The sequence below is a fragment of the Dermochelys coriacea genome, chromosome 1 (genome assembly GCF_009764565.3).
Source record: "Dermochelys coriacea isolate rDerCor1 chromosome 1, rDerCor1.pri.v4, whole genome shotgun sequence".
NCBI classification, from domain to species: Eukaryota; Metazoa; Chordata; order Testudines; family Dermochelyidae; genus Dermochelys; species Dermochelys coriacea.
Genome location: NC_050068.2, coordinates 10,939,902 through 10,952,653, shown reverse-complemented (window position 1 = coordinate 10,952,653; position 12,752 = coordinate 10,939,902). Strand labels below are relative to the sequence as shown.

Here is a 12,752-nt window from a genome sequence, read left to right as displayed (position 1 = left end):
AAGAAAAGGAAGAACGCTTGACTTAGTTTTGAGGAACGCTAAGGACATAACTAGAAGCAAAGAGAGATGAGGTAGCAGCTACACAAAAGGGAACATAATCTAGTCAGGGTTGTAAGCAAATCTAAAGCGAGACTGAAAAAGGGGAAATGAAGGCTGCTGAAATTCAACAGAGCAGATTCTGGACCAAAGCGGTAGTGCTGGATGGAATAACACAACGGATGGAAAGAAGGTGAAGGTGGGAGAAGAAGCAGGGAATGGAATGAGCCTTGGTGCCATCTCCCAAGGCACCAGCCACCACAGCTGCATCAACACCCCAAGGAATAAGGGGTGGCAGGAACAGGGCTGGGATACATTACTTCCCCCGGCACTTGGAGCAGACAGGAAACTGAGAAGCAGATTATAACTCTCCAAGTCACAATCTGGATCCTTGTCCACCCTTAGTGCAGGGCAGTTATGTGCCCCAAAGCCACAACTGGCCTCCAAAATACACAAGTGGTACCAAAAAGAAAGTCCATGGAGTTACCTGCCAGAACCTATATCATTATCAACGGTCTAGTTACATGCACCAAACCCATAGGGGATCTTCAGTCCGTGGTAAAACTCAATCAATCAGTGAAGACTCCATTAATGGCTTCACCACCAGCTCCGCTGGGAATGAGAAACTTGTAATTTAATCAGATCTCACATTCTAACTCTGTGTAGAGTCCGCCTGACACCAGACGAGGAAGAGGAATTTGGAATTTTCATAGATATGTTTCACAGTGACCTGCTAAGGGGAAAAAAAGGTCGAATACCTTTTCTCCCCCTTCTTTATGATATAAGAAGGGATGAAAGTTTCATCATTTTTTAGGTCACAGGAAAAACTGAGAATGTCAAGTCTGGTGTTTGCTGGTTTTGCTTGGAGACTTGTTGGAGATCTCCATATATGTTGTGAGTTCCCCAGAAGGGGTGGGATGTTGAATCCTTAACAAAGACCATCCTTTCTTCCATTCCAAAGGCCTTATTTGCATTGGAGTTTTAAACTGGTATTAAAAAACAAAGTTTAAAAGAGTCTGGCTAAAAAATCCTTTCCTTTCTCAACTGCTTGGCTTTCAGCCTTGTATGATATCATAATCCCACTAGTTTGCCCGTCTCCATACAGCCTTCCAGGGTAGATAAGATCTGAGTTTCTAATGCAAAAACAAGTAGATTTAAAAAACAAAACAAAAATCCCGCAACCTTTGAGGTGAGCTTCATATATTAAAAACACAAAAGAGGAGACACGCTCCCATTTCCCCACTCCCTTTGCAGAACACGTTAACAAAAACATCCTTCTTCACTGTAAAAGGGACTGAATACAATCCACGGATTTAATGCAGGCCATACAGAGATGATTACACTTTAAGGTCAGTACGTTAGTACTGAGCCACTGGATTGAATACAGCTTACAGAGGGTAAGTCTGTGTACAGAAGCAATTTGGCAGATAGGGATGTCATTGGTGTCGTGCTACAGGCTGAGTGTTGGGAGAAATGTTGTTCTTTGCATATCAGTAAGCAGGAAGAGTGGGCGTAGGATAGTGGCATTCACGTGAGGATGATACACAGTTGGGAGCAGGGGGTCACAATGCCAAGGAGAATGACAGGGACAGGGACATATGTCTAAAATGGCTTATGTAAAAGTCAGCATGAAGAAATGAAATGTTAGAATGTAAAAAATGAGACGAGAAGACGCCCCTGTTTTACTAAGTCACATACAAACACTAGGGGAGGTTGTCAGGCACCAGATTTTCCGAAGTGGCTAGTAACTTTGGGTGCCCAACTTGATTTTCAGAGGGTGGGTGATAAGCACTTTCTGACTATCAGGCCCCTTTAACGTGTCCCAAGTCAGACCCAGAAAATCACCAGTCACGTTGGAAAATCCCAGTCTGGATGCATACGTGGATGCAGTAGAGCTGAATGAACACAGAGGAGTATATTTGAATTCCATAAAAAAGACTGCGGGGGCGGGGGGAGTGTTTGTGTCTTGTCTACATTGGCTTTGTTCTGAAAAATGTGCCCCCAAGGCAGCTCTCCGGGAGATAGCGATGGTGGATGCACTAGACCATGGGTAGTCTACCATAGGGTAGACAAGGTCCAATGGTCACCAATGTATGTGTTTCTGGGTTGGGTAGCCTCAGCCTGGCCCCATATATACTGATGCTCCCACCATTACCACCCCTCTTGGAGCTGACCTGCAGCTAGCAATGGTGGGGAAGATCAGAAACAAAGGCTAGCACACACAGCCTGGTAATTGGAGAACCTGGAAGTGAGACATGGTCTGGACATACAGCCTGATGGGAGCATAACCATTGACTTGGCACTTGATCAAGTCCTGTATGTCTTATACTACAAATACTAATAAATTTGTTAGTCTCTAAGGTGCCACAAGTACTCCTTTTCTTTTTGCGAATACAGACTAACACGGCTGCTACTCTGAAACTACAAATACTGAGACATACGACTTTCCCCCATTACTCACCTTCACGCTGCACAAATTCTTCCTCCATCCTAGCCAGCCGCTCTATTGCAGTTACAGCGTTTTAGAAACCAGCAAATGGCCCCAGCTCCTTTATAGGGCAGAGTAATAAAGACCCCATTTCTACTGTAATACTTGTTGGTATTTGGTGATGGGAGAAAATCTGGAGAACTCTACAGCTTGGCCAACAGATGAGCAGCCTTGGTCTAACATACTGAAAAGAAGTTCAGCACATGTGTGCTGATGAGGTTTGCACAGCATCTAGCTCTCCCTGAGATCCTGCCCCCTACTTACTGTTACATCTCTTCTGGAGGCAGAGTGGGGTGGTCAGGGATTCACTGCATTCAGAGAGGCCATCATTCTCCAGCCCTCTGTACTTAAAGGCCAGAAAGCAATTTGAGGAGAGGAGCTTAGACACAATGGTGACAGGCACCTTTGACAGAGAGGAGTCCCATGACAGCTGGTCAGAAAAATTCCAACTTTTTTTTTTGTTGGAATTAGCCAGTTGATTGAAATGGAAATGTTCTGAGGAGATTGTGTGATTTCGACGAAGCTCTCCCAGGAAGCATGCAGGACAGTTTTCAAAATCTGCCCGGTTTCTTGACAGTTGGTCCTCCTGGCTCCTTGGATGCACACCTGGTGGACTGCCTCTGAGTCAGAGACCAGAGGGCTTCCAGGGTCCCCAGGTCCCTTCCGTGGAAAAATTCAAAATTCGAGATTTTCATTGTGAATTGGAACAAACCCAAATTTTGAAAAAGTGAAATTCTCCACAGAACAGAATACTTTTCTTTGCCCGGCTTTGAGCCACCAAGAACCAACAGCCTCTGTCCTGCTGCCAACTGCTGTGATTCTGAGTAGGGTCAAGTGTTGCTCAACAGTGCTCAAAAACTACAGCAATAATAACCAGTGAAGAAAACCCTTTGATAGACAGAAAGACAGACCTTTAACTGGAGCCGCTCAGAAACACCTATCCCTAGACTATGGTTGTTGGACCTCAGCAATCTTACACAAAGAGTTAAGGGATGCACCGTATGCTTCATTATGGGGCACTACCAGGGTTATGGTGTGTTAGTAACACAGCAGATGGCAGCAGGAGTTAGAACATTTTGCAGTCTACACTGGTCTGTTGAGAGGAGGCCATGCCACATCTTCGCTCCCTGAAATCCCTATTAGGAGCACAGAGACAGCAGTGTTGTCTGGCATCCCCAGAAGAATCTGCACAGAGATGGGGGAAGCTGCCAAGCTCTGACAATTGAGGAGAGCCACAGAGGAAATACACAGCCCAAGGAAAAAAGAGGAATAAAGCCACAGACGTGCTCCAGGAGCTAACACTGAAGCAGGTATGCCAGGGACTGCCGAGAAAGGCAGGTGACTGAACAAGAGACAAAGGTTTCTGGGGAAAAGAGAGGAGATTCCTTGAAAGTGAATTGTCAAGAGTTGATTTGTTGCTGCTCCTTGTGCACCAGCATGTTGGGTTTGGTTCTTAGGGATCATTCAAACCAAAGCCTGCAGGATGCGTGCAGCATTAGTGAACACCTTTAACGCTAACAAAAAGCCCCACAGGACCAATGACCACAAGTGGTAAAGATCTCATCCAAAAGACAGCATCCTCCAGCAGCATAATGCTTCTTTGCATTAGAGTGGCTTGGTTCAGTAGTGACTCAGAGCAAAGAGTACCACAGAGCAGTTCAATCCAATTCACTGACATGACAAGCTACACAAGTGTAAAAGACAACACCATCAGATATCATTCAGAGGTAGGTCCACTCTGCTAGGCAGCATGACCAGCATCACTTCCTCCAACACCCACAGAAGACTTTTCGTGGAGTCTCCCATCCACATACTGACCAGGTCCAAGCTTATAGGATGTGGTTTGAAGTTTGCACAGATGGTGTAGATACAAGATAGAAATAGGTGAATTAACGTAGTCTGAAACATAGTATCTACATCAGTAATATGTTCTCAGCTATTTGGATGATACACAAGCTTTTACTGCTATTTTTTTCAGTAGTTTGCTAGACACATACCTGGGCATACAGATTCTGCTGTGGATAGGCACTTCTGATGGGGTACATAGCAGTTTGGTACGGATTTGGAGATGGAGAATAGGGAGGTGGTGCACTGTTACTCTGGGTAGGTGGGACCTTGTATGGAGTCCCAGCGGTGTACCCTGTTAAAAGAAAAACAGCTTGCATTAGTGCCATGATTTAAGTTTATGGGAGACAACAGCTGAGCAGGCTGACATGGTGCATTAGCAATTTAAACCATGCTGAGAACACCATTTTCACTCCACGTTTAGCGTGCCATAAAAGATACACAGCCACCAGTGGTCCTATGGATGCAGAAGCCACTCATTATGAGTCTAGAGCAAATCATTGGCTCAGCATGAAGGGCAATTTCCATATCAACAAAGAATTGGGGGGGGGGCCTCTGAGTGACGGAACACAGTGTGATCTGCAGCTGTTTGAGCTATACGAGGCCACAATAAACCTAAATGCTCTTTGGGGTAGGGATCCTGTCTAACATGTGCAGCGTCCAGCACAATGGGGCCCTGATTCTGACTGGAGTTTCAGGGTGTTACTGTGATACTGCTACTCAATAATTAAAATAGGTTCCATCACCCAATGCCATTTCTTTGGGGGCACTTGGCATGGAAAGACTGCACCAATGGTCAGGACAGCTGAGGCAAAACTCCTCACTCTGAGTCAGTTTGGGAAGCAACATAGCAATGCTGGTTCCTGGCTGGAGACTGACCAATCTACTGAGTGCCCAGCCACTGCTTTGGGATCACACTATCAAAATATCAACTGGAGGTCCGCCTCTTCCCGCTGACTGCGGGGAACAATACCCTGTTTCCGGGACCTTGGTGGAGGAAGGTATATGAGCTACATATTAAAGGCATGTCTCCCTGTTATTATTAAATGTTTCTGTTCCAGAAGCCTCAGACCAGTCAGGGTCACCATTGTGCCTGTCAGAAACACAATAAATGACAGCGCTGGCCCAAAGGGTGTACAAGTCTAAAGGAGATGTTACACTGTTGACTATACACTGCTGACTATACAAAGCTGTCCCATTAGGGGAGACATGGCTAGGGTCAGACTTTGATTTTTTTAACCACCATGTCATTTTTATTAACTTGTTTGAGTCTGGATATGAGGCCATATAAGGATTTCAAAACAGTTCTCGAACGTGAATACATTATGGGTCCTTAGAACAATTCGTTTCAGAACACGGGGCCAGATCACTAAATCTGGGGCCTGAAGGTGTACAGTACACCTCACTGTATGGGTTCACCTCTCTGTATGGCAGCTTAAGTCCTTGTGGGATTTTTCTTTCCTTGGCTGGGGGAGGGGATGCAGATTAGTGTCTGAAAAACGTGTCTGTAACATATCCACAACTGTCCAAACAGTTGAATGCTTATGAACACAAAAACTTATGTGGTGTAACCCTGGGAAATACCAGTACTCACAGGGTTAAAAAATCCCGGCATGATTTGAGGGATTGCGTCAGAACTCAAAATGTCCTTCAAGACAATATATATATTCAAGTAATTTTCTCCCCAATCTGAGAGCTTTTGTCCTCTCTCATTGTCTGCTGGATGGTTACATCAGTAATATAATTGTTCGGGATTCTAGATTGCACGAGACTATTTTAAGTGTTTATGCCACCAACTAGTGTCTGGAAAGCTTGTGATAACACTGCTGGAGAGGAAGGGCTGAATCTCTCTTTTCCTTCCCTAGCGCTGAACCTTTCAATGTGAACAATTAAGATTGTTAAGAAAGCTGTTATGGACCCACTGCTCTAACCATTCATCTTCCTTAAGATTTAGAAGCTCAAGGTGAACCCAGGCTATGAATACATAGCAGTGTTTAAACTTAGCAGTATTGACAGGGATCTTATTCTGACAAGTATGCTAATCAAACTATGCTACAGACTGTTCCCATTAGGTAAAGTACTCTAATCTAGGTTCATAACATGTTACTCAGAGAAAAATATCCTGTTCAACATTATATGTTAGAGCTAGACTGTGCAAACACAAGTGGGTTCGCACACTTCCAGCTGTAACCTGACTACTAATACTCACACATCATAACAAAAATACAAGCAAAGCTTTGTAGAAGCAGGGGAAGGCAAACCAGCAGGGTGCAGGCACAATGTCTTCTGTGGATGACTATAATGAACCCAAATAACTGGTTAGACATTAGAGTGATGAGCAGCCTTTTAATGCCTAAAATCAACAGATTGGGCCAGAAGTTTCCATTGATGGTTTCCCGATCTGTCAAGTGGTCATAGTGCTTCCAACCTCACAGGGCAATTGAACAATGCATACAGTGGGCCCAATCGACTAAGGTCCTGAACATCTAAGAGATGCCAAACCTCAGCTCCCACATGATTCAAGATTCAAGTCTTATGTTGCAAAGCACTTGGGAGAGCTTGGCATGAAGGGTGCTAAAGAAGTGCAAGAGTATTACTGCTCTTCCTGATGCGCCCTGATGCCAGAAATATGCACAATGTTCAACATGAACAGTGTGCTGATTTAACTTCATGGATCAAGATGTGTGGGTTTTTTTTAAAAGGCATTTTATAATATAATAAAATCATCTGCAGTAGTGAGCGCTGTTGATTTCATAATTCAAATGCAGGAATAAAACACTTGGGAATCAATGCAATTGGAGGCCACAACTGTTGTCACCTATCAACACAGCATGTGAAGTATGCAAAATAAGTAAGAAGGGCCCAATGCTGCTTGCACTGGTCTATGTCTACATTGTGATTACAAACCCGCGGCTGGCCTGCGGTCTCTTTCATTGCAGTGTAGACTTCTGGACTGGGCTGCAGCCTGAGATCTGGGACCCTCCACCTCGCCCAAGCCCAGATCTCTACACTGCAAAGAAACAGCGCTGTAAGCCTGAGTCAGCAGGCATGGGCCAGTTGTGGGCTTGTAATCATAGAGTAGACATATTCACTGAAGTCAAAGGCAAAGCTCTTACTGACTTCAATGGCAGGAGGAGCAAGCTCTCAATGACAACTGGCTTGCTGATGAGTCTGTATGCAGCTCTGTCTGCTCTATGCAGCTGGCGCACCGTTATAATTAGCATCTATCCAGGCATACTTATTTTTATGTTTCTAGCTGCACAGATTTGGCAGGACAAGACTGTACCATGAATAATTTGTTTTCCTTATCTTGCAACTGAAGCACTGTTGAACCCATCAGTGTCACAAATTGCCTTATTCTCCCCTGTAAGTCTTCAGTTAACAGAAGCCCTTTTAAACAAAGACTGAAATGTAAGCAGCTGCACCTGACAAATATGGAAAAGTGCGACTTCCACCTAAGCTGAAGCTGCTGATTCCCCTATATATGAAGATCGTAATAGGGGATTTTGGGGCTTGTTTATGGTGACTAAACGGGGTAGTGTATCTACAAAGGTCACCATATTTCATAGGGTGTTTCTCAGATATCTTTGTAACAGCCCTGCTCCCTGCCGTCCCATTTGCATTATGACAAAAGCAGTGAGCCAGCTCTGTTGCTATTAAAAACACAAGCCCACTTGCTCCTTTTGTGCGGCTGGAGTCCAGAAAAGGGAACCTTACCCCTCCTCTTACAGAGGCAATTCTATTTATTGCATCAAGCCAGGAATAACGAGGACTTGGCACAGGGCTGTCCTTGTGAAAGCATGGGATGAAAACATCTCTCCTCATGCAGCAGAGCGATTTTGGACCCACTCCACAAACAGGACGGCATCCTCAGGGCTGCAATGGCAATTTAACACTGTTGCCCATCATTCTATCAGGTGCCAATGGCTAACTGTATAGCTGTGACCTGTATAGCTGTGCATGATCTGACCAAGCACTCCCCAAGCCCCCAGGGAACAGTGAGCCCACATGTAGCTAGGTTCCACCTGGGCACATGGTGTGTAGACTCCCCTTATGGGGTGCGGCAATCCTGTCCCCTGACCCTGAGCTGAACTGCATTGGTCCCACAGCCGGCAGGGCCCTTCAGAGAGAGAGAGAGGGCCAGGAACAAAACATTTCTCCAATAGTGCTGCATCACCCGATGGATGAAAGACACTTCTAAAAGAAGCATCATCTCTTTTATGTGCAGACAAAACACTGGATCCAGTGGAGCTGTTAGGAAAAACAGAATAAAATCTCCACAGGGAGGTTATTGGTTCTGCCCTGCTTCAGAAAGAAGCCCCTCTGTCATGGACAGACGATAACAGGGTTGGGCACAAGTTTACTAGAACCCCAGGAGAACAGCTCCTCTTCTCCTCAAGTGGTTTTACACCCTCTGGGGATTCCCACAGCCAGCCAGGTAAGTCAGCTTTCTGCCTGCTTTGTCCCACCAGAATGACATAAGCAGGAAAAATAGGACGCATATCTGTATTCTAGGACAGAAGTGGCCCATATGTGTCTGCACGACTGTGTTTAACCGAGTTCAACAGTGTGTCTTGTGGTTACTTGCATATTTCAGACAGAGGTGTGGCTCACAAAGACTACTCATCCCAGCATGCAATGCACCACCATTTAAGCCTCAAAGGGAGGCACCTGACATGACTGATGATAGCGGCTGCAGTCTCTTGTGCTTTATGAAAATTCAGTACAGCCCTCAAAGCTTCTGAGAAGCTACGAAGAACGAAGAATGGAGGGTAAAGTCTGGGTGATCAAGGGTGGATTTCTCCATTGCCTCACTGGGAAATAGCCCTTTGTAGAAAGTGCACCGCTTATCAATTCAGCATAGGATCCACTAATTTTAGATCAGTGACACAATAAATCATTTTAATCTCCTGTCCATTTAAAAAAAGCAGAGACACTCTGGCTTTGTCCAATTCTGCTCTTAACAAGGATAACTTAGCGCAACTTGGAGGTACTGAAAGTGGTGCCACATTACATTTCAACACAAGGACACATTGGTCATTTACTATTTATAATAAATGCCAATCCTTTGTCCTATGAGCCATTCACATGTGTTCCAGAGTTAAAAAGTTTGTTGGGCTGGTGGGTAATGACTAAAGAAACTTTTCAAAGAAGCAGCATTTTTTTTAGATAAATAGTAGAAGAAACATTTACACTTTCCTGGGAGAGGGGAAGAAAGCATGACTGTATCAGCCAAGTTCCAACGGGATAGTATCAACCATGGCAGGCAGACTGACTTTTCTAAATTCTGCTACTGCTCACCATATATGATTCTTGACTTAGACTACAGGAGGAATCCATGTTGCAAACTAGTCTCAAGAGACTTGGCAATTTTCTCAAATGCCCAGCTCCGGGGATCACATGGCAATCTCAGTCTTTCCCTTTTTAAAAGAGTCAGTTTCCATCCCTTGTGGTTGCAGAGAAAAGCTGGCAAACTGAACCTTAAAGGCTCAACACAAGGAGGAGTCCTTATGGAACCTTAGAGACTAACAAATTATTTGAGCATAAGCTTTCGTGGGCTAGAACCACTTCATCAGATGCATGGAATGGAAAATACAGGAGGAAAATCCATCATAGGACCTAACAACGTCCAGCCACACCATCAGGGACTCATTCACCTGCACATTTACCAATGTGATATATACTGTCATTATGCCAGCAATACCCCTCTGCCTGTACATTGGGCCAAACCGGACAGTCTCTATGCAAAAGAATAAATGGACACAAATCTGACAATCAGGAATATAACATTCAAAACCATTAGGAGAACAATTCAATCTCCCTGGTCACTCAATAAACCAGACCTAAAGTGGCAAATTCTTCAACAACAAACTTCAAAAACGACTGCAATGTGAAACTGCAGACCTGGAATTAATTTGCAAACTGGACACCACCATATTAGGCCTGAATAAAGACTGGGAGTGGTTGGTCATTCCAAAACCTAAACCTAATTTCCCCATACTAATTTCCCTCTACTGTTACTCACACCTTCTTGTCAACTGTTGAAATGGGCACTATCATTACCACTACAAAAGTTATTTTTCCTCCCTTGTATCCCTACTGTTAATTGATTGCTCGTTAGCACTGACCTCCACTGGTAAGGCAACTCCCATCTCTTCATGTATTTAAACCTGCTCCTGTATTTTCCACTCCATGCATCTGATGAAGTGGGTTCTAGCCATGAAAGCTTATGCCAAATACATTTGGGCCACAAAGGTGCCACAAAGACTCCTTGTTGCTTTTGTGATACAGACTAACACGGCTACCCCTCTGAAAGTAAAGGCTCAGATACCAGAAAGAAAATAAAATGTCCCCCACCCATTCTTTTAAAAATCACCAGGTTTTGGGGGGCCCTAACTTGCATTTTTGAATGTTCGAAGTTGGCCATACTGAAGTCTGGAAATTGTCATATGGCAAGAGATGACACTTGCCTAAGAAAAACATTCTCAACCAGCTCTGGAAGCATGGATTCCAATGGACTGATTTCTCTTCCTCAAAAAAGAGTATGCTGAGAGCTCAGTCATTTCAGTTGAAAGGCTAGAACTCAGATACATATAGCAGAGGATTCTCTACCCCCAGCCTCGTCTCATACTTCACTTTGATAGCAGTGTGCCCCAGCTGAGCTGGCCTCCATGCTGAGCACAAGATCCTGCCCAATCCTCTCACTTGCCATGCCAATTCTTCTGTAAAAATGCCCTTTGCCTTATAGAGCAGAACAATAATGTAAAAAAAAAAAAAAAAAAAAAAAGGTAAACAAAGTTCTGAGATATATAAAGAACTACTGAAATAGCCAGGGACAGAGGAATTATTGGATTCCTGTAAAAAAAAAAAAAAAAGGATGTAAGGGTACCTGAATTCTATGTTGATTTTCTCTCTTTCGAGTTAAAGGGTTACACAGACACTTAAAATGAAGGTCATGTGTATGAAGTTTTGACTGAATCATTTGTACTTAATGGTAAATTAGTGGGGGAATTCTAGAAAACCTTACAGCTGTGGTTTAAGTTCTTTTTAAGGCAGACTAATACGTCTCTATGCGCTCTAGCCTTTCACCTCAGTACAAACCCGACTTAGGTCACAAATGAGTTGGAGAGTCTTAATATCATCCATGGAAATGTGTTCATTTACAAAACCACCACAAAGGTCTGCATTACATTTAGTCTATGCTGAGGTGTAGCTAAGGACTAGAATAAAGAGGAGTGCTTGCAGGTCAGAATGGTAAACAGAACTGTGCAGGGGAATTGGAAAATCAGATGAGCAAGAAGGTACTGCAAATGAGGACTGAGTGCTGTGTGGACGTAGTGTGTGTGAAAGACAGCCCCAGTGCCTGCCTGGAAGTGCCTGACTCTGACTGGAACGCCTCTCATTTTTGTGAACGTTAGAAATCATATTATGAAGCCTGTGCAACATCAAACCAGATAATCTAACCCAGAAGACTGATGAGCTACAGCACAGTTTCAAACAGCAGAGGTGGAAAAGTGGAGCCTCTTAAAAAGTGATTACACATCAAAAAATTCTGACACAATGAAAATTTAATCTGCCAATGTTCAGGACAGCAATTAACGAAGGACAAGATTTCAATGCCTTTAATATTCCATCTTATCCTCACAAGCCTAAAACAGCTTGTAGATAATAGCACACTGTATGGGACTAGCAAACAGCCTCTAAATGCTTTCTGATCCCTGTAGTTTGGAACAAACATGTTAATAAATGGCAGAATATCCATGACCTACCTTTTTCTGACCTACAGTAATGTGCGTATTGGGACTGTGCGCATCAGTCATTGGAATCCATGCTTAAAGCTAAGATGGAAAGCATGGAAAGGAATACACAGGTATGATTTGTAAATGACAGAGTAATCCTCATCCGTTCTTTCTCTGCTAATGTGCCATAGCTCTGGGTTGGAGGGACCATTGCTAGAGATGAAGGGGGAGTTTCAAGCTATGCCTACAATTAAAATGCTACAGTAGTACACCTGCAGCGCTACAGCTGTGCCGCTGGAGCATTTCAGTGTAGACACATACTACAGTGTTGGGAGGGGTTCTCCTAACAGCATAGTCAATCCACCTCCCAAGAGGTGGTAGCTAGGGGCTTGTCTACAATTGAAATGCTACCGTGGCATAGCTGCATCCCTTCCATGTAGATACTACCTATGCCTACGGAAGAACCCTCTTGTTGGCAGAGGTAATCCACTTCCCCAAGAGGCGGTAGGTCAAATTAAGGATTCTTCCATTGACCTAGTGCTGTCTATACCAGGGGTTAGGTTGACTTAACAACACTATTCAGGGATGTGGATTTTTCACACTCTGGGTCACCTAACCTTTTAATGTAGGCCAGGCCTAGATCG

General features: G+C 44.1%; 1 protein-coding gene across 16 annotated transcripts in view; it reads right to left on the bottom strand.

The window, feature by feature from the left end:
- FAM168A (family with sequence similarity 168 member A) overlaps positions 1 to 12,752 on the bottom strand; it is a 362,823-nt gene that overhangs the window by 16,807 nt on the left and 333,264 nt on the right. For all 16 annotated transcript variants that reach the window (XM_038386531.2, XM_038386450.2, XM_038386496.2 and 13 more), the window contains one exon: positions 4,522 to 4,664. In XM_038386531.2, the coding sequence (XP_038242459.2) occupies positions 4,522 to 4,664 (143 nt within the window). The remainder of the gene's footprint in view (positions 1 to 4,521; positions 4,665 to 12,752) is intronic.